We start from the raw sequence: 19,458 nt of genomic DNA, 5'->3' as shown, positions 1-19,458 counted from the left end.
TTTCTTGGTCAGTATGTTTCTAGCCTAGCAAGGAAGGAGGCATTTCTGAATCTGGTTCTGGGGAATAAGTTGTGCCAAGTGGATCAAGTGCCAGTAGGACACTTTAGTTTAGGGGACAATGATCATAATGTCATAAGGCTTTGGTTAACGATGGAAAACAACAAGGAGCAATCCAGAGTAAATACAATAAATTGGAGGAAGGCCAATTTCACTTAGATCAGAATGGATCCGGCCCAGGTAAGTTGGAATCAAAGATTGGTGGGAAAAAATGTAGTGGAACAATCAGCTTCCTTTAAAGAAGAGATAGTTTGGTAAAGTTGAGGTACATTTCCATGGAAGGGAAAGGTATGACAAACAAAAGCAGGTCTCCCTGGATGATTAATGTGATAGAGAGCAGAAAAGGGGGTGTATGATTAATGTCATATGAACATATGAACAAGGAGCAGGAGTAGGCAATTTAGCTCCTTGAGCCTGCTGCTCCATTTAATAAGATCATGGCTGACCTGACAGTAAGCCCAAATCTGCATCCCACCTACCCCTGCTAACCTTTCACCCCCTTGCTTACCAAGATTCTATCCACTCTGCCTTAAAAATATTCAAAGACTCTGCTTGCATCCCTGCCTTTTCAGGAAGAGAGTTCCAAAGATTCATGTCAGGTTGATAATACAAGTGAGAAACAAACTGAACATAGAAAATTCAGGAGAGAAATGTAAAAGAAATAAAATCTAAGAGAGAGTTTGAGAAGAGATTGGCAGCTAGCATAAAAGGGAATCCAAAAGTCTTCTATAGGCACATAAATAGTAAAAGGGTGGTAAAAGGAGGAGTAGGACTGGTAAGAGACCAGAAAGGAGATTTACACATGGAGACAGAGGGTAAATGAGTACTTTGCACCTGTCTTTACCAAGGAAGAAGATGCTGCCCGAGCCATAGTGAAAGATGTGGTTGAGACATGGGATGGGCTAAAATTGGATAAAGAGGAAGTATTAAAAGGCTAGTTTTACTTAAAGATAAGTCACCAGGACTGGACAATATGCATCCGATATTGAGGGAAGTAAGAGTGGAAATTGGGAGGCACTGGCCATAATCTTCCAATCCTCCTTAGCTAAAGCGGTGGTGCGAGAGAATTGCAAATGTTATGCACTTGTTCAACAATGGATGTAAGGATAAACCCAGCAACTAGAGGTTAGTCAGTTTAACCTTGGTGGTGGCAAAGCTTTTAGAGTTGATGATCCAGGACAAAATTAACAGTCACTTGAATAAATGTGGATTAATTAAGAAAAGCCTGCAGGGATTTGTTAAAGGCAAATGTTTAACTAACATGATTGAGATTTTTGATGATGTGAGAGTAATACTATTGACATGGTGTACATGGACTTCCAAAATACGATGAGGTGCTTCATAACAGCAAACTTAAAGCCTTTGGAATAAAAAGGACATGTATACAAAGTTGGGTGAGTGACAGGAAACAGAGAGTAGTGGAGATTGTTTTTTGGACTGGTGGAAGGTATGCAGGTGGAAGATTTGGTATGAGGACCACTGCTTTTCTTGATCTCTATTAGGACCTAAACTTGGGTCTGCAGAGGACAATTTCAATATTTGCAGATGACGCAAAACTTGGAATTATTGTGAATTGTAAGAAGGAGAGAGATAGCCTTCAAGTGGTCATAGACATCTTGGTGAAATGGGTGGACACATGGCAGATGAAATTTAATGCAAATAAGTGTGAAATGATTCATTTTGGTACAAAGAACAAGGAGATATACAAGCAATATAAAATAAAGAATACAATCGTAAAGGGGATGCAGCAACAAAGCGAAGTGGGAATATATGTGCCCAAATCATTGAAAGTCACGGGGAAGGTTGAGAAAGCAATTAAAAAGGCATATGGGATCCTGGGCTTTATAAAAAGAGGCATAGAGTACAAAAGCCAGGTAGTTATGGTGAACCTTTTTAAAACACTGGTTTGGTCTCAACTGGAGTATTATATCCAATGCTGGGCAACACATTTTAGGAAAGCTGTGAAGCCTTTAGAAAAGGTACAGAAAAGATTTACAAGAATGGTTCAAAGGATGAGGTGGATAGATTGGAGAAACTAGGGCTGTTCTCCTTGGAGAAGAGAAGGTTGGGAGGAGATTTGGTAAAATCATTCGGTGTCTGGACAAAGCAGATATGAAGAAAATGTTCCCATTGGTGGAAGGTTTGAGAACAGGGACACCGATTTAAGGTGAATGGCAAAAAAAGTAAAGGAAAAGTTCACTAAATTAGTTTCTGGGATGGGGGGTGGGGTTGCCCTATGACGAGAGGCTGAGCAACTTGGGCTGATATTCTCTGGAGTTTAGAAGAATGAGAGGCAATCTCATTGAAACATACAAGATTCTGAAGGGGCTTGATAGGTGCTATGATGCAGTGGGTGGTATTTGCCAGGTTGATCAAATCCACAAGGGAAGCTTGACCACGCCATCACAATGGTTTTGTAATTTGTATTTATTATGAGAAGGTTTGTGCACTGAATTCAGAAGCAATGAGTCCACTAACATCTTGAGATTTTAGACTTTAAATTAAAACATTCATTAACAAAAGATAAGAGTAAAACACATTCAAACTATTATAATTACACAGTTGCTTAATGATAAGGATTCCCAAAATTTCCTAATTAGCCAGACTCCCAACTATGCACCCCCTTTAAGGCAATAGTCCAAAATAGATTTTAAATTTATACAGACAATCCAGCAAGGTTACCACAAACACCCATTCATCAACAGTGAAATTCCAAAGTCTTTTTACCTAACTGTGGATACTGGAACGGCAGGCTTCTGCAAAGTGGCTAGAGGCTTTTTTCCAAGTCTGTTTCACACGGTGTACCTTTCAGATCTCACACAACCTCACCTCATACAGCCTGCCATCCTTCTTTAAGGATGTCCTTGGCCCAACCATCTTCAGCTGCTTCATCAATGACCTTCTTTCCATCATAAGATCAGAAGTGGAGATGTCCGCTGTGATTGCACAATGTTCAGCACCATTCGCGACTCTTCAGATACTGGAGCAGCCCATGTCCAAATGCAGCAAGACCTGGACAATACCCAGGCTTGGGCTGACAAGTGGAAAGTAACATTCACACCACACTTGTGTCAGGCAATGACCATCTCCAACAAGAGGGAGTCCATTCATCACCCCTTAATGTTCAATGGCATTACCATCACTGAATCCCCCACTATTAACATCCGGGGGGTTACCGTTGACCAGAACCTGAACTGCACTAGCAATATAAATACTGTGGCTACAAAAGCAGGTCAGAGGCTAGGAATCCTGTGATGAGTAACTCACCTCCTGACTCCCCAAAGCCTGTTCACCATCTACAAGGCACAAGTCAAGAGTGTGATGGAATACTCCTCACTTGCCTGGATGAGTGCAGCTTCCACAACACTCAAGAAGCTTGACACCATCCAGTTCAAAGCAGCCTGCTTGTTTGGCACCACATCCACAATCATTCACTCCCTCCACCACCAACGCACAGTAGCAGCAGTGCGTGCCATCTACAAGATGCACTGCAGGAATTCACCAAGGCTCCTTAGACAGCACCTTCCAAACCTTCGACCACTACCATCTAGAAGGACAAGGGCAGCAGATAGATGGGAACACCACCACCTGGAGGTTCCCCTCAAGTCACTCACCATCCTGACTTGGAACTATATTAAAATCCTGGAACTCCCTTCCTAACAACACTGTGGGTGTACCTACAGCACTTGGACTGCAGTGGTTCAAGAAGGTAGCTCACCACCACCTTCTCAAGGGTAACTAGGGATGGGCAAAAAATGCTGACCCAACCAGCAAAGCATACATCCCATGAATGAATAAAAAAAAAATTCTTTCTCTTTAATCTGGAAATCCCATTGTTCCCCTATGTCTTTGGAATTTACTTTTCCCAAAGTATAAAAATCTTTTATGTTGCCATTATGGTCAGCACTTTTGGGGAAAATCAACATAAGAACCTTGCCCTATTTATCTCGCCAGTCATAAAAACCTTACCATGTCTCTTTGAAACTCTAACAACTTTTCCCCTTATCTAAAAATGCAAATTTCACTCACACCCTATCTGCTGAATTTACCATAGCTCACTCATTAACATTTTAAATGCCTTTTTACACCTGACTCTTTTGATGATTTCAACCTTGCAGTCTATCAGTCTCCAAGTTAATTAAATCAGCCACACACAGAACCACATACACACATAAGCTGACTTTACAATATCCCACAATAATACTATGAAAAATGTGATAGTTTCATGACAATAAGGTAGACAGAGTGGGACTTTTTCCGTCTGGTCGGGGGATCTTAAACATGGGGGCACAGTGTTAGGATAAGGGGGATGATAATAATTTAGGACTGAGGTGAGGAGAAATTGCTTCACTCTAAGGGTTGTGAATCTTTGGAATTCTGTACCCCAGAGTGTTGTGGATGCTCCATTGTTGCAACATTTAAGGGAATCAAGGCATTTGGGAAGCAGGCAGGAAAATGGAATTAAAGCCCAAGATCAGCCATGATCATATTGAATGATGGAGCAGGCTTAATGGGCTATATGGTCTACTCCTGTTTCTATTTCTTGTGTTCTTGTGTAACATGAGAAAAAACTTTTTCATGCCGCAAGCAGTTATGATCTGGAATGCACTGCCTGAGTGTGGTGGAGGCGGAGTCATTCATGACTTTCAAAAGGGAATTGGATAATTATCTGAAGAAGAAACATTTGCATGCCAATGAGCAAAGGGCCGGGGAGTGGGGCTAGCTGAGGTGCTCTTGCAAAGAGCCAGCACAGACCACAAGGGGCCAAATGGCTTTCTTCAGCATGGTAACCATTCAATGATTCTGTGATTAAAGGGATGGATGCCTAGTCCCACAGTTCACCACTCATAGTTCCAAGTGCCACCTCAATATCCAACAAGGCTACTTATTCTCCCTCCTTCCAAATTACAACACACCTATCAATAAACATCCTCACCCTAGTGCACACAATTTTGTGGTTGTGTACCATCATCATTGAATTTACCTACGCACATGGTGCAGAATGTAGCATGCCGAATGACACTTAGTCCATCATTCTGTGTTGGCAATGACCTAAAACAGTAATGTAAACTCCTGTACATCTTAAGAAAGAGAAAATAATAACAAATTGCATTTATATTTACCATCATTAAAAATCCCAAGGTGCTCCACAGGACTGTAATCTAATAAGGTTTGGCAGTGAGCCACATAAGGCAATATTAGGATAGGTAACCAAAAATTTGGCCAAAAAGCATCACAACATAGAAGAGTTTTTTTTTATTCATTCATGGGGTATGGGCATCCCTGGCTAGGCCAGCATTTATTGCCCATCCCTAATTGCCCTTGTTCAGAGAGCATTTAAGACACATTGTTGAGGGTCTGGAGTCACATGTAGGCCAGACCAGGTAAGGACAGCAGATTTCCTAAAGCACATTAGTGAACCAGATGGGTTTTTACAGCAATCGATAATGGTCGAAGTCATTAGAATTTTAATTTAGATTTTTGTTGAATTCAAATTCCACCATCTGCCATGGCTAGTCTCTGGATTACTAGCCCAGCAACAGTACCACTATGCCATTGCCTCCACACCCTCCCACCAACCCCCACCCAACTCCCCTGAGCCCTGGGTTAGAGAGGGAATTCCAGAAATTAAGGCCCAGCCGGCTGAAGGCACGACCAAAAAATGGAGGATGAAGGCAATATGGGATGTGCAAGAGGCCAGAATCGGAGCGGTGCATAGACTTTGGGGAATTATAAGGCTGTAAGAGATTATAGAACTAGGGAGGAGCAAGGCCATGAATGTTTTGAAAACAAGAATGAGAATGGTTCTAGGGATGAGGAACTTCAGTTAAGAAGGTAGATTGGAGAAGTTAGGACTGTTTTCCTTAGAGAAATGAAGGCTGAGAGGAGATTTGCTGGAGGTATTCCAAGTCATTAGGAGTCTGGACAGCGTAGATAGGGAGAAACTGTTCCCACTCGTGAAAAGATTGAGAACAAGAGGGCACAGATTTAAAGTAATATAGTGAAAAAAGAAATAGTGATATGAGGAAAAGCTTTTCCGTGCAGTGAGTGGTTAGGTTCTGGAATGCTCTGCCTGGGAGTGTGGTGAGGCAGGTTCAACTGAAGTATTTAAAAGGGAATTAGATTGAAAGGTTGTGCAGGGTTACGGGAAGAAGGCGGGAGAATGGAACGAGGTGTCTTGCTCATTCGGAGAACTGGTGCACACATGATGGACCAAATGGCCTCCTTCTGCGCTGTAACAATTCTGTGATTCTGTGAATTTTAAAATCAAGGCATTGCAGGACTGGGAATGTATGTCAGTGAATGTAGCGGTGATGGGTAAATGGCACAAGCTAGAATACAAAGAAAATTATAGAGAGAAAAGAAATTCCACTGTGAAATATTATTAAAGTATTAGTAATGTGTTTTTGTTAAATTCTTTTATATAACTGTTCTGACAAAGGTATTAACCTACTTTTGAAAATACCTTTATAACTAATATCACACAGCACTTCAACCCCTTGATATTAATTTCTTTTGCATTTGCCTTTGTTACCTCTAGACATGATTATTCTAATGCATTTTTGTCCAACTTCCCACATTCTACTGTCCATAAGCTTGAGGTCATCTGAAACTCTGTGGCCTGTGTCCTAACTTGGATAAAATCTCATTCACCCATCACCCTGTGCTTGCTGACCTACACTAGCTCCTGCTTGAGCAATGTCTTGATTTTAAAATTCCCATCCTCATTTACAAATCCCTCCAGTTGTCTCTATTTATGTAACTTCCTCCAACCTCCGAGATGCCAGTGCTCCTTCAATCCTGGCCTCTTCAGAATCCCTGGTTTAAATTGCTCTACCATTGGCAGCCATGTCTTATTCTCCCTAAACCTCTCCACTTTTCTTCCTTGCTTTCCTTCTTTAAGATGCTCTTTAATATCTGCTTCTTTGTCCAAGAAGGTTATCTGCTGTAATATCTGGCTCACTAACAAATTTTGTTTTATGACACTCCTTTGAAGCACCTTGGAATGTTTGACTATGTTAATAGTGCTACAAAGATACAAGTTGTTGCTGTTGTTGTTTGCATTTGCTGCTACAAGCTCCAAATAAAAAGCAAAATCAAGCATGTGTATAAACTTTTTTTTTGTGTTGGGCAGCCACATAGATGCACATCTTTTATTACATGCGGCCATTTAAGTGCATGGGCCCTTTAAATTTTTTTGTGAGGCCACACATGCTTGGTAACTTAGACTGACTTGCTCTTGGCCTATGTGGGAACTTATGGGTGGCTGCGCAGCTTAGGCGAAATGTTGTTGGGCACATGTGGAATGAACATTGAAAAAAATACTTGCCCTATTTAAAATTTAGCTAAAGCACCAATTGCTCCCAAAGTAATGTAACTGTAGTAAAAACAGAAAGTGCTGGAAAATCTCAGCCAGTCTGGCAGCATCTTTGGAGGGAGAAGCAGAGTTAATGTTCTGAGCCCATATGACGCTTCTTCAGAGCTGGCAGTTTTTCTCCTGATTCCCTTTGACTCCAGTTTTTCTAGGGCTCCTTGATGCCACACTCAGCCAATTGTGGCCTTGATATCAAGCGCAGTCACTCTCATCTCACCCCTGGAGTTTAGCTCTTTTGTCCATGTTTGAGCCAAAGCTGAGCATCTGAGTGGCTCTGGAGGAACTCAGTGCCACCCAGCCTAGGAATTAGCATTCCCCTAAGTCAATGAAAGCTAAAGTGAGATTTAATAGAGATGTTCAAAATTATGGGGGGTTTTGATAGAGTAGCTGAAGAGAAACTGATTTCAGTGGCAGGAAGATCAGTTGTCAAAGGACATACGTGCAAGATAATTGATAAAAAAGCCAGGGCAGAGATGAGGAGAAACATTTTCACTCGATGAGTTGTTGTGATCGGGAATGCATTTGCTGAAAGGATGGTGGAAGCAGCTTAAGTGGTAATTTTCAAAGAAGAATTGGATGTATATTTTAAAAAAGGAAAATTTTGCAGGACTGAGGAAAGAGCAGGTGTGTGAGACTAATTGTTAGCTCTTTCAAAGAGCTGGCAAAGACATGTTCCTTTTTCACCTGTACGATTCGATGATTGTTTTACTAAAGTTGAACATGTTTTAGGTTTTTTGCTGATATGGGCTGATATGACATAAAAAAGCAACAGTCAATACATAGACATATACATTTGATTTTCAAGTACATATATCAGTCCCAATACTATACATAATTTATATCTTATATATGTATACAATTTTAATTATGGATATGGAGTATTATTCAAAAGTATAATGGTATTATAAAATAAATGTTCACGTAAGTTACACCTACTTTCATTGGTAATACCTGTTACAAAAGAAATCTCTTTTGGCTCCCTTTAATAATGCAACAGGAAATTGGCTAGTAATATATTAAAATCACATCTGTGTGTACTTTCTGTCAACTTTTCCACCTAAATTCTTATTTGCAAATATATCATTGAAACTGCCTTTAATGCACCTTAATTACAATTTATGGCCGGTGGTGGCACTGTATGGAAACAGAAATCTATGATGGAAATGTTAAAATAAGGACTGAATAGATAACTTTAAAATGGTAATAAGAGAATGTTTAATGATTAAAATATCTCTGTGCTTCAAACTATGCTTCAACTGAAGGCGCTATTTGATCTTGACTCAATACACAAATATCATGAGTGATTGACATGGCTCAGTCACAATGTGTTTTCTGATTGGGATCATCTCACATATGGGTTTGATCAGTTCTAGTGATTTGGGAAATGACTTATCGCCAATCAAGATGTCTGCTAACTAAACTCTGTTTTAAGCCTGCAGCAATGGCCCATTTTACACACTGTATAATAGGCTCCACTGATGCATTGCTTTGGTGGTGGTTTGGCACTGCACTTAATACCAGTACCAATTTTCAGTTGGAATTGTCATCTTTTGTGTTGTAATTGGAAATACTGTGGAAAGAAGTGCAATCAAAATAACTGCAGCTTATTCCCTTAAATTAATTAATTTATTATTTTCTCCTCTGGTCTCTTGGAGATACTGACTCAAGTTGGGGTAGAGCTTCACTGAACCACAGAGACCTGGAAATTCCCATAAGTGATCTTTGATCTCTGCTGAATTGTGAATTTCAGGGGAGTGAGTGAGAGTGCTATATTTTGTTTCAGTTTTTCTAAGCTGGGAAGGGGGCACATCAGCAAGGTGTCTACTCCTGATTGTTATCCAATAACATCTGGGGAAAAATATGAGAACATTTGTTGAAGATAGGATTAAGCTAGGCTATGAGGATCCCTCCCACTGTGGGGCAAGAGCAGGGGAAAGTCTGGACTAACTAGATAGCTCCTTCAAAGAGCCAAGACAGCAAAGGTGGGCTTAACAGCTTTTTTCTATGATTATATTTCATGAGAGAGGAATATATAGATTTACAGGCTGCAAGTCTAATAAAATGCAACCTTAATCTTGGAATTGCCTTGAGTTGGATAAGTGTCAAAGATTATAGAAGACCGGACAAATGATTTTGCTGGTTAAAATGTAGTAATGTTCCAATCACTGTAGTTAATTGGTGCTGAGAAACAAAACCAACTTAGCTTTAAATAGTATTTAAAAGTGACTACATGAATCATCAACAAGATCCTTTTGGTATGCAGCTGTGGTACAAAAGTGCCATGATTTGACTTCATTTGACTTTGATGAGTTCCGCATGCTTGTTGGTGTTGTACTTAAAGCTTGGCTGAATTTACTTCCTTTAAAAATACCATATAAATGCCTTAATGCGAGTTTAAGTTCTTGTTATTGTGCCCCGTTATGAGGTCACTGATGTGTTATTGACTCATAACACAAACACGCCAAACGCTATGACAATGAGTGGTAATCTAAACAAAGGGGTCTTTATTGAAGAATAGCAGAATTCCAAGACAGCTCATCACACACACATGTTATTTGATGATCAATACTGCTCCAATTACTGCATCACATGTTAAATTTCTGTGACGTTGTGTACCAAACCATTTACTTTTTCAACAGTATGTTAATCATTATGTTATATCAGCATTATTACAGCAGTCACTAAAATATTTTTTTTGATAAACAAGTGTTTGAAAAAAATGAAAGTATTTTTTCTGCCTCTCTAATTTTCTCCTCTCCTGAAGTTGACATCTCTTGCTAGGGGACAGCACCTTCCATGATAATTCGACTCTTGTGATCCTAGGCAGTTGGAATGACTTTGGGAAACAGGCAAACCGGATACTGTTCTTAGTTGACATTTACAATCTAGCACAGGCCACAAGAAAATTAAGGGGCGGCCTAGATGTTAGAGGGCTAATCAAGAAAAATAAAGGAAGTACATCTTCACTCAAACAGTATTAGAAATTTGGAAGTCTCTTCAGAAAAAGCTGCCCAAAATGGTTTGTAGAACAATTGTTGCTTTCAGGACTGAGATGAGATTTTGGTTAGGTAGGAGTACCAAAGGATATGGTGGAAAGGTGGGTAATTGGAAGAGGTAACTAAAGTAGTGGGTAGGAGAATTCTGAAGTTATATACTTGGACTTCAGAAGGCATTTGATAAGGTTCTTTATAAGAGAATTTTAGTTAAAGTTGAAGCTCTTATAATCAAAGGCAAATCATTGACTTGGTTATGAAATTGGAGCAGCAGGAAACAGAGAGCAGGGATAATGGACAGGCAATCTAAATGGGAGGATGCGATGAATACTTCCCAAAGGGATCTGTGTTTGGGCCTTAAATATTAACTGTATACATTAAAAACTGATGATGGGATAGAGAGCTACATACCTAAGTTTTCTGTTGACACAAAGATAGGTGGCAGTTTGAAGCAGTGTAAAAGGAAGCAACAAAATTACAGAGAAATATTAATAGATTAAGTGAATAGGAAAACTGTGGCAAATAAGTTTCTGTACAGGCAAATGTGAAGTCATCCACGCTGAACCTAAAAAGGGCAGATCAGAGTACCAAATGGTCCTTAATAGTCCAAATATGTTGATGATTAAAACATTATGAGCAAAGTACTGCAGATGCTGGAACCCTGTGATTCGATCCCTGTAGAGACCAATAACTTGAAAATAAAAATTTGAATTTCCATTGAATGACTGAAAGGATCACATGACAAGATTTCAAGTTTTAAGACTTCTGTTGTAATGAACAAACTAAATTGACATAACATTGACAACATTGACTTAAAACTATTTCAGTAGGCAACTTATATTCCAAACAACAGAAAAAGTCCCCCATTAGCATTTAAAACAACTGAAAATCCCCCTGTACAGTAATACTTTACTTAGTAGACACTTCATTCTTCAGGAACAAATCCAAAGTGATTCTTAGCTCCTTTTCCCTATTCCAACTGGATAGCTTCTAATTCCCAAGCTGACTTTCACTGTGTGAGTTACCCTGGAGATACTTTCCTTTAGCCAGAGCTAAGTGAACCTTCCAGCTTTATTTAAACCCTCACAACTTTGGTCTCTTCAATCTGGGTGTGAGCTCCCACCCGTGTTTTGCTTGTGAACAATAGAGGCTTGCTGACTCTATTTCTCTGCTCTCTCTTAAATTCTTCCAGACTGACCGTGTCTGTGATGTTCAGTGATATGTAGGAAAATTTTCAACGTTCTCTTACTATGGCTTCCTATGGACTCTTCGCCTCTCAAAGCCCAATTTCATGGCCACATGAATCACATGGGTCATGTATCCAGGTAAAATTCTAATTAGCTATCCTCTAGACGCCCCCCCCGCCAAAACTCCATTCTACCTTGGAATTAAACAGACAGTTCAAAGTATAACCATTTACAAAACCTGACATTCTTAACACCTCCCTGGGACTTGGAGATTAACAGTGTATCCGACATCAGCGCAGCTGCTCAGGTCATTGTTTATACGTGTGAACATCTTGCACCTTCCTCCCAATAAAGCAATCTGGGCCCCCCTTGAACCTTTAACAACTAAGCCTCCCAAACTTGATGCTGGTCACATGGCCCACTTCATTCCTCCATCTTAACCTAAATTAATGACCCTAAAACTTAGAGCCACACCTTACAGTAGTGAAGTTCAGAAACCCTTCTATGTGTAAAGGATGGTAGAAGTTTGGAACTCTCTTCTTCCAATGACAGTTGACCCTAGGTCAATTTTAAATTTTAAATCAGAGATTGATAGATTTTTGTTAATCAGAAATATTAAGGAAATGGGATAAGGGCAGGTGTATGGAGTTAGGTCACAGATCAGCCATGATCTTATAGAATGGTGGAAGATTTGAAGGGTTAAATAATTTACTTCTGTTCCTGTGTTCCTAAATTCCTAAATGAAGTTGAGGTGCAAATCAGCTGTGATCTAATTGAGTGGCAATACAAGCTTGGGGGCTGAATGGCCTATTGCTGTTCTTTCATTCCTAAGATAACAATCAGGGTTGAGAAATATGGGTGCCTTTTCTCAACCTCAGTCCAGGGACTTTGAATGCAATTGTAATGTCTTATCGTAGATCTCATTGAGATCAGCTAATCCAGCAAAAAAAACATTATTTTATATTCCTAATCAGCTTAGTTTCATGTTAGGTATTTGTTTGGTCACCTGAGAGATCAGGGAGTCAGTCTATAACCCATTCTATTCATACTGGAACTCGGAGTGATTCATGGATGATTTGAAATCAATAAAAACATTAAATATTCTATTATCTAACAGAATATTTTAGATAAATTTAGAAATTCAAAAGCCATTAGCTTTGTGGTTGTATTTCAGGGTTGGCTGTGTTACAACAACAACTTGTATTTAACATTATAAACCATCTCAAGGTACTTCACAGGAGCATCAAAGCAATATTTAACACAAAGCCACATAAGAAGACATTAGGAAAACCCACCAAAAGCGTGGTTAAAGTGATAGGCTTTAAGGAGCATCTTAAAGAGAGAACATAGGAAAAAGGAGCAGAAGTAGGTCATTCAACCATTGACCCTGTTCTACCATTCAACTAGGTCCTGGGCTAATCTACCTAACTGGCATTTTTCCTCACTACCCCCATATCCCTTGATGTCTTTACTATCTAGAAATTTATCAATCTCTGTCTTGAACATACTCAATGACTAAGCCTCCACAGCCCTCTGGGGCAGAGAATTCCAAAGATTCACTATGTTCTGAGTGAAGACATTTCTCCTCGTTTCAGTCCTAAATGGCCTACCTCTTATTCTGAGGCTGTGTCCCCTGGTTCTAGACCTTAGCCATGGGAAACATCCTTCCTGCATCAACCCTGACAAGCCTGTAAGAAATTTGTATGCTTCAATGAGATCGCCTCTCATTCTTCTAAACTCTAGAAAATATAGGCCCAGCCTCCTCACTCTCTCCTCATAGGACAATCCTGCCATCCTAGGGATCAGTCTGGTGAACCTTCATTGCATTCCCTTTATGGCAAGTATATCCTTGATTAGGTAAGGAAACCAAATCTATATACAATACTCCAGGTACAGTTTCACCAAGGCTCTATACAACTGCAACAAGACATCTTTATTCCTGCACTCAAATCCCCGTGCAATAAAAGGCAACATACCATTTGCCTTCAATTTGCTTGCTGCACCTACATGTTAGCTTTCAATGACTTATGAATGAGGCCACCCAGGTTCCTTTGCACATCAACACTTTTCAATCTCTCAACATTTAAGAAATACTCTGCACCTCTGCTTTTCCTACCAAAATGGATAAGTTAACATTTTTCCACATTTTTTGCCATTTGCTATGTTCTTGCCTACTCACTGCAGCCTGTTTAATTCCCTTGAAGCTTCTTTGCAACCTCAGCACAACTCCCACTCCCACCTAATTTTGTGTCTGAGCAAACTTGGAAATATTATATTTGATCCCCACATCCAAATCATTGATACAGATTGTGAAAAGTTAGGGCTTAAGCAATGATCCTTACAGCATCCCAATAGTCACAGCCTGCCTACTTGGAGGTTGAGTGGTGGAGAGGTTTAGGGAGGGAACTCCAATGTTTAGGGCCTAGGCAGTTGAAGGCATGACAGTCAATGGTGGAGCAAAAGGGACCAGAATTAGAGGAGTGCAGGTATCTTGGAGGGTTGTGGGGCTGGAGGAGATTACAGAGGTAAGGAAGGAGGGGCAAGGCCATCCTACCTGTTTGATCTATGTATGCAACAGTGAAGAATACCATCAATAAATTCTGTCTCAATTTGTTACTATTGCAGAGTAAGGTCCAAGTTTTCAGATGAACTGTCAGAGGCCTCTTCTGGAAGCCCTCAAATGAAGAGAGCAAAGCAGAACTACTATTCTGAAGGGTAAGAGAATGAAGCTGTTGGTTATATAGTGCCTGCCTTCAGAGAATGGTATGGCTGCACACCACGAGTAACACAATTATGCAGATAAGGGAATTAGAGGCTCTATTACTGTCTTAGGGATTAGAAAAGTGCTCAGGAGAGCATTCTAGCATCTATAGATGCATGTCAAATCTAACTGAACACCCTAGAGGTCACATATAAGTGCAAAGCCCAAATATGTTATTGGCAGACTATTACAATCATTATTTATTTTATAACTGTACATACTCTATGATTTCCAGATTTGTACATTTTCCATCAGTTAAATATTGGAAGGCTGAAGTCATTGGGGAAGAAATTTATTCACGTTGCACTACTTTGGCTGATTCACTGGGGTGGCAGCGCTGCAAGGCACTACCTGTGGAGCATTGGTATCTCCATTGATACCAATGAGGAACACCGCATGGAGCACACAAGTAGCAGCCTGCGATGCTGTTTGCGACTGAGCGGCGCTACACAGATGAATATCTACCCCATTATCTTCAAACCCTGCCACAAACCTTGTACCCTTTTTATTGATTGCATCCCCTTTGCCACCTGCAAGGACTGTTTAAAACTTTTCTGGTTCCAAACAGATGTAATATACTTGGATTTCCAAAAGGCATTCGATAAGCTGCCACGTAAAAAGTTATTGTGCAGGTTATGGGCTCATGGAGTTGGAGATAATATATTAAAGTGGATAGAAGATTGGTTAATGGACAGGTGGTGTGGAGTAGGGACAAATGGGGCATTCTCAAGTTGACAGCCTGTAACCAGCTCTTCTAGTTAGAACCTAGATTCATGTCTTAGATGAAGAGATGAAGAGTGATGTATCCAAGATTACTGATGATACAAAATGAAGTGAGAATGTAAGCTTTGAGGAGGGCAGAAAGAAGCTGCAAAGAGATAAAGATTGGTTAAGTGAATGGTCAACAAGGTGGCAGATGAAGATATTCACTTTGGTAAACAAAAGAAAAGCAGATCTTTTTTTAAAGAGACGAAACTTTTCATAGAGACTTGGGTATACTTGAACAAGGAACACAAAAAGTTAGCATGCAGGTGCAGCAAGCAATTAGGAAGGCAAATGGCATGTTGGCCTTTATTGTGGGGGGATTGGAGTACATGAATGAGGAAGTCTTGCTTGAATTGTACAGGGCTATTACAATTGGTGTTCTGTACAATTTTAATCTCCATATTTAAGGAAGAATATACTTGCAATGGAGGCAGTGCAGTGAAGGGTCACTAGATTGGTTTCTGGACTGACAGGGTTGTCCAATGATAAGAGGCTGAGTAAATTGGGTCTATATTTTTTGGAGTTTAGAAGACTGAGAGGTGATCTCATTGAAACATGCTAGATTCTGAAAGGGCTTGACAGGGTAGATACTGACTGGTTGTTTCCCCTGGCTGGAGAGTCTAGAATATGGAGGCACATGTCTCAGGATAAGGAGGCCAATCATTTAGGACTAAGATGAGGAGAAATTTCATCATTCAGAGGGTTGTAAATCTTTGGAATTCTCTACCCCAGAGGGTTTGGATGCTCCATCATTGAATAAATTAAAGGCTGAGATAGAAAGAGTTTTGATCTCTCAGCAAATCAATTTGGGGAATGGGCGGGGAAGTGGAGTTGAGGCTGAAGATCAACCATGATTATATTGAATGGCAGGGCAGGATCAACGGGCCATATGATCTACTTCTGCTCCTATTTCTTATGTTATTATGTGATATAACATCAGCATTCTCTTTCACCTTATATTGAATTTCCAACCCCATATCTTATCTAACACAAAAATCATCAAATTCTCCATCTCTATTGTCATTAGGCTCTGCCCTAGCCTCTTTTCATCTACCACCAAAACTCTCATCCATGCCCTTGTCACCTCCAGACTTTTTGATTATCCTAACTCTTCTGGCTGGCCTCCCGTCTTCCACACTCAGCGATCTTCAGTCCTTTCAACATACTGCTGTCTGGATCTGATCCGGCACCAAGTCCCACTCACCTATCATCCCTCTTCTTGTTGACCTATATTAACTCTGGTGATTCAATGGCTCTAATTAAAAATGATCATCCTCACATTTAACTCTCTACATTGCCTCAACACTCTCTGTCTCTATAATCTTCTCTAGCTCTACAACCCCACTCCCAAAACCTTTCATTTTTGTGACCCTATATTCTTGTGCATTTCCCATTGCCTTTGTTACATCATGCATATAGCCATCTAAACTTCATAGAATTTGCTTTCTAAATCCCTTTGCTATCCCACTTTCCTCTCCTCATTAAAGACTATCCTTAAAGTCCATCTCTTCAACCAAGCCTTTGATCATCCCGCCTAGTATTTCCTTTCGTAAAGTAGTTTGGGACTTTTTCCACATTTAATGCAAGTTGTTGTTGACTTATTTCCTAAAAGTGATAAATGAAGGAAAGGCATTAAATATAGCCAATGTGGATTTCCAGAAAACATCTAATAAGGTATGACACATATTAAGGTATATCTCAAATTAGAAAAGATCAAGAGAATGGTATGAGTGTAAATGTAACAGCTTTGACAGAAAGTTGGTTGTCATAAAATACAGGATAAAGGCAAATGAATGTTGTTTGGGCTGGAGAAAGATTGGACAAAATGTTCCCTATGGGTCATGAGTAGAAGCACTTTTGCTCTTGAAATATATTGATGACTTAGTTTTGGGCATGGTGGACACAATCTTGAAATTTGCTGACAACTCAAATTTGGAGTTAGCAAACAGCTCAGAGAGTGTAAAATGGTTAGTTGAATGGGTGGACTAGTGACAGGTTCAATTTAATGTGAATAAGCTAAGTTAATACATTTTGTGGAAAAAATGTAAGGAATGGGAGAATGTACTGAATGCTGAAGGGTGTGATGAAAAGAGAGATCACAGTGTTCAAATACATAATTCCTAGGAAGTGTGAGGGTGGGCAGAAAAGACCATACAAAAACCAATAGATTTTTTATTTCATAAATAGGGTCAGATAGTACAAGAGTAAATAGGTAATAATACATCTGTACAAAACATGTGTGAGCTACAATGTGCAGCTTTGGCACCTCATTATAAAATAAAGCCATTAAGAACTTAAAGTGTAAAGTCAGCAGGATGATCCCAGAGGTGGGATAGTTCTGGGAGACTTGAGAGACTGTTTCCACTACATCAGAGAAAGACAAGAGAAGATTTAATAGAGCTGTTTAACACTATGAAGATTCTGAATAAGAAAAGTCTGTTTCCTCTGGTTAGTGGGTCAGTGAAGCATCCTTGAAGGGACAGTGGCATGGTATTGACATTGGACGAATAATCCAGAGACCCAGAGTAATGCTCTGGGGATGTGGGTTCAAATCCCATCATCGCAGATGGTGGAATTTGAATTCAATAAAAATCTGCAAGTAAAAGTCTAATGATGACCATGAAACCATTGTCGATTATCGTTAAAAACCCACTTAATTCACTAACGTCTTTTAGGGAAGGAAATCTGTCATCCTTACCTCACCTGATCCTGATTTTCAATAATGTACAACCACATTACTCTTAAATGCTCTCTGAAATGGAATGGCCTAACAAGCCTCTCAGTTGTAAAAAACCACTAAAAAGCTAATAAAAAGGAATGAAATCAGATGGACCACCCAGCATCGACCTAGACACCAGAAATTACAACGGCAAACCCAGTCCTGTCAACCCTGCAAAGTCCTCCTTACTAATGTCTGGGGGCTAATGCCAAAACTGGGAGAGCTGTCTCACAGATTAGTCAAGCACAGCCTGACATAGTCATCCTCATGGATTCATACCTTACAGATAATGTCCCAGACATCACCATCAGCATTCCTGGGTATGTCCTGTCTCACCAGCAGGGCAGATCCAGCAGAGGTGGCGGCACAGTGGTATACAGTCAGGAGGTACTTACCCTGGGAATCCTCAACATCGACTCTGGCCCCCATGAAGTCTCAGGTATCAGGTCAAATATGGGGAGGAAAGCTCCTGCTGATAACCATGTACTGTATATCTACAGCTGATGAATCAGTGCTCCTCCATATTGAATACCACTCGGAAAAGCACTGAGGGTGGAAGGGTGCAGGATGTACTCCTGGTGGGAGACTTCAATGTCCATCAAGAGTGGCTCGGTAGCACCACTACTAACTGAGCTGGCCGAGTTCTAACTGACATAGCTGCTAGACTGGGTCTGCCGCAGGTGTTGAGGGAACCAATAAGAAGGAAAATCGTACTTGACCTCATCTTCACCAGCTCGCCTATTACAGATGCATCTGTCCATGACAGTATCGGTAGGAGTGACCACCATACAATCCTTGTGGAGACGAAGTCCCGTCTTCACATTGAGGATACCCTCTAACATATTGTGTGGGATAGATTTCAAACAGATCTAGCAACTCAAGACTGGGCAACCATGAGGCACTGTGGGCAAACAGCAGCAGCAGAATTGTATTCAAACACAATCTGTAACTTCATGGCCCGGCATATCCCACACTCTACCATTACCACCAAGCCAGGAGATAAATCCTGGTTCGGTGAAGAATGCAGGAGGGCATGCCAAGAGAAGCACCAGGCATACCTAAAAATGAGGTGTCAACCTGGTGAAGCTACAACATAAGGCTACTTGCGTGCCAATCAGCATAAGCAGCAAGTGATAGACAGAGGTAAGTGATTCCAAGACCAATAGATCAGATCTAAGCTCTGCAGTCCTGCCACGTCCAGTCGTGAATGGTGGTGGACAATTAAACAACTCACTAGAGGAGGAGGCTCCACAAGTATCCCCATCCTCAATGATGGAGGATCCCAGCACATCAGTGCAAAATATAAGGCTGAAACATTTGCTACAATCTTCAGCCAGGCGGGCCGAGTGGGTGATCCATCTTGGCCTCCTCCAGAGGTACCCAGCATCACAATTGCCAGTCTTCAGCCAATTTGATTCACTCCATGTGAGATCAAGAAATGGCTGACGACACTGGATACTGCAAAGGCTATGGACCCTGACAATATTCTGTCAATAGTACTGAAGACATGTGCTCCAGAACTTACCGTGCCCCTAGCCAAGCTGCTCCAGTACACCTACGACACTGAAGTCTATCCAAATCCAACCCGGCCATTTGCTGAC

General features: G+C 40.5%; 1 protein-coding gene across 3 annotated transcripts in view; it reads left to right on the top strand.

Moving 5' to 3' along the window:
- The window catches only part of myom1b (myomesin 1b), a 220,854-nt gene that overhangs the window by 11,883 nt on the left and 189,513 nt on the right, over positions 1-19,458 (top strand). For all 3 annotated transcript variants that reach the window (XM_041190639.1, XM_041190638.1, XM_041190640.1), the window contains exon 3: positions 14,238-14,327. In XM_041190639.1, coding sequence (XP_041046573.1) covers positions 14,238-14,327 — 90 coding nt within the window. The remainder of the gene's footprint in view (positions 1-14,237; positions 14,328-19,458) is intronic.

This window comes from Carcharodon carcharias, chromosome 6 (genome assembly GCF_017639515.1).
Source record: "Carcharodon carcharias isolate sCarCar2 chromosome 6, sCarCar2.pri, whole genome shotgun sequence".
Lineage (NCBI taxonomy): Eukaryota > Metazoa > Chordata > Chondrichthyes > Lamniformes > Lamnidae > Carcharodon > Carcharodon carcharias.
This window is presented reverse-complemented; position numbering and strand designations above follow the sequence as displayed.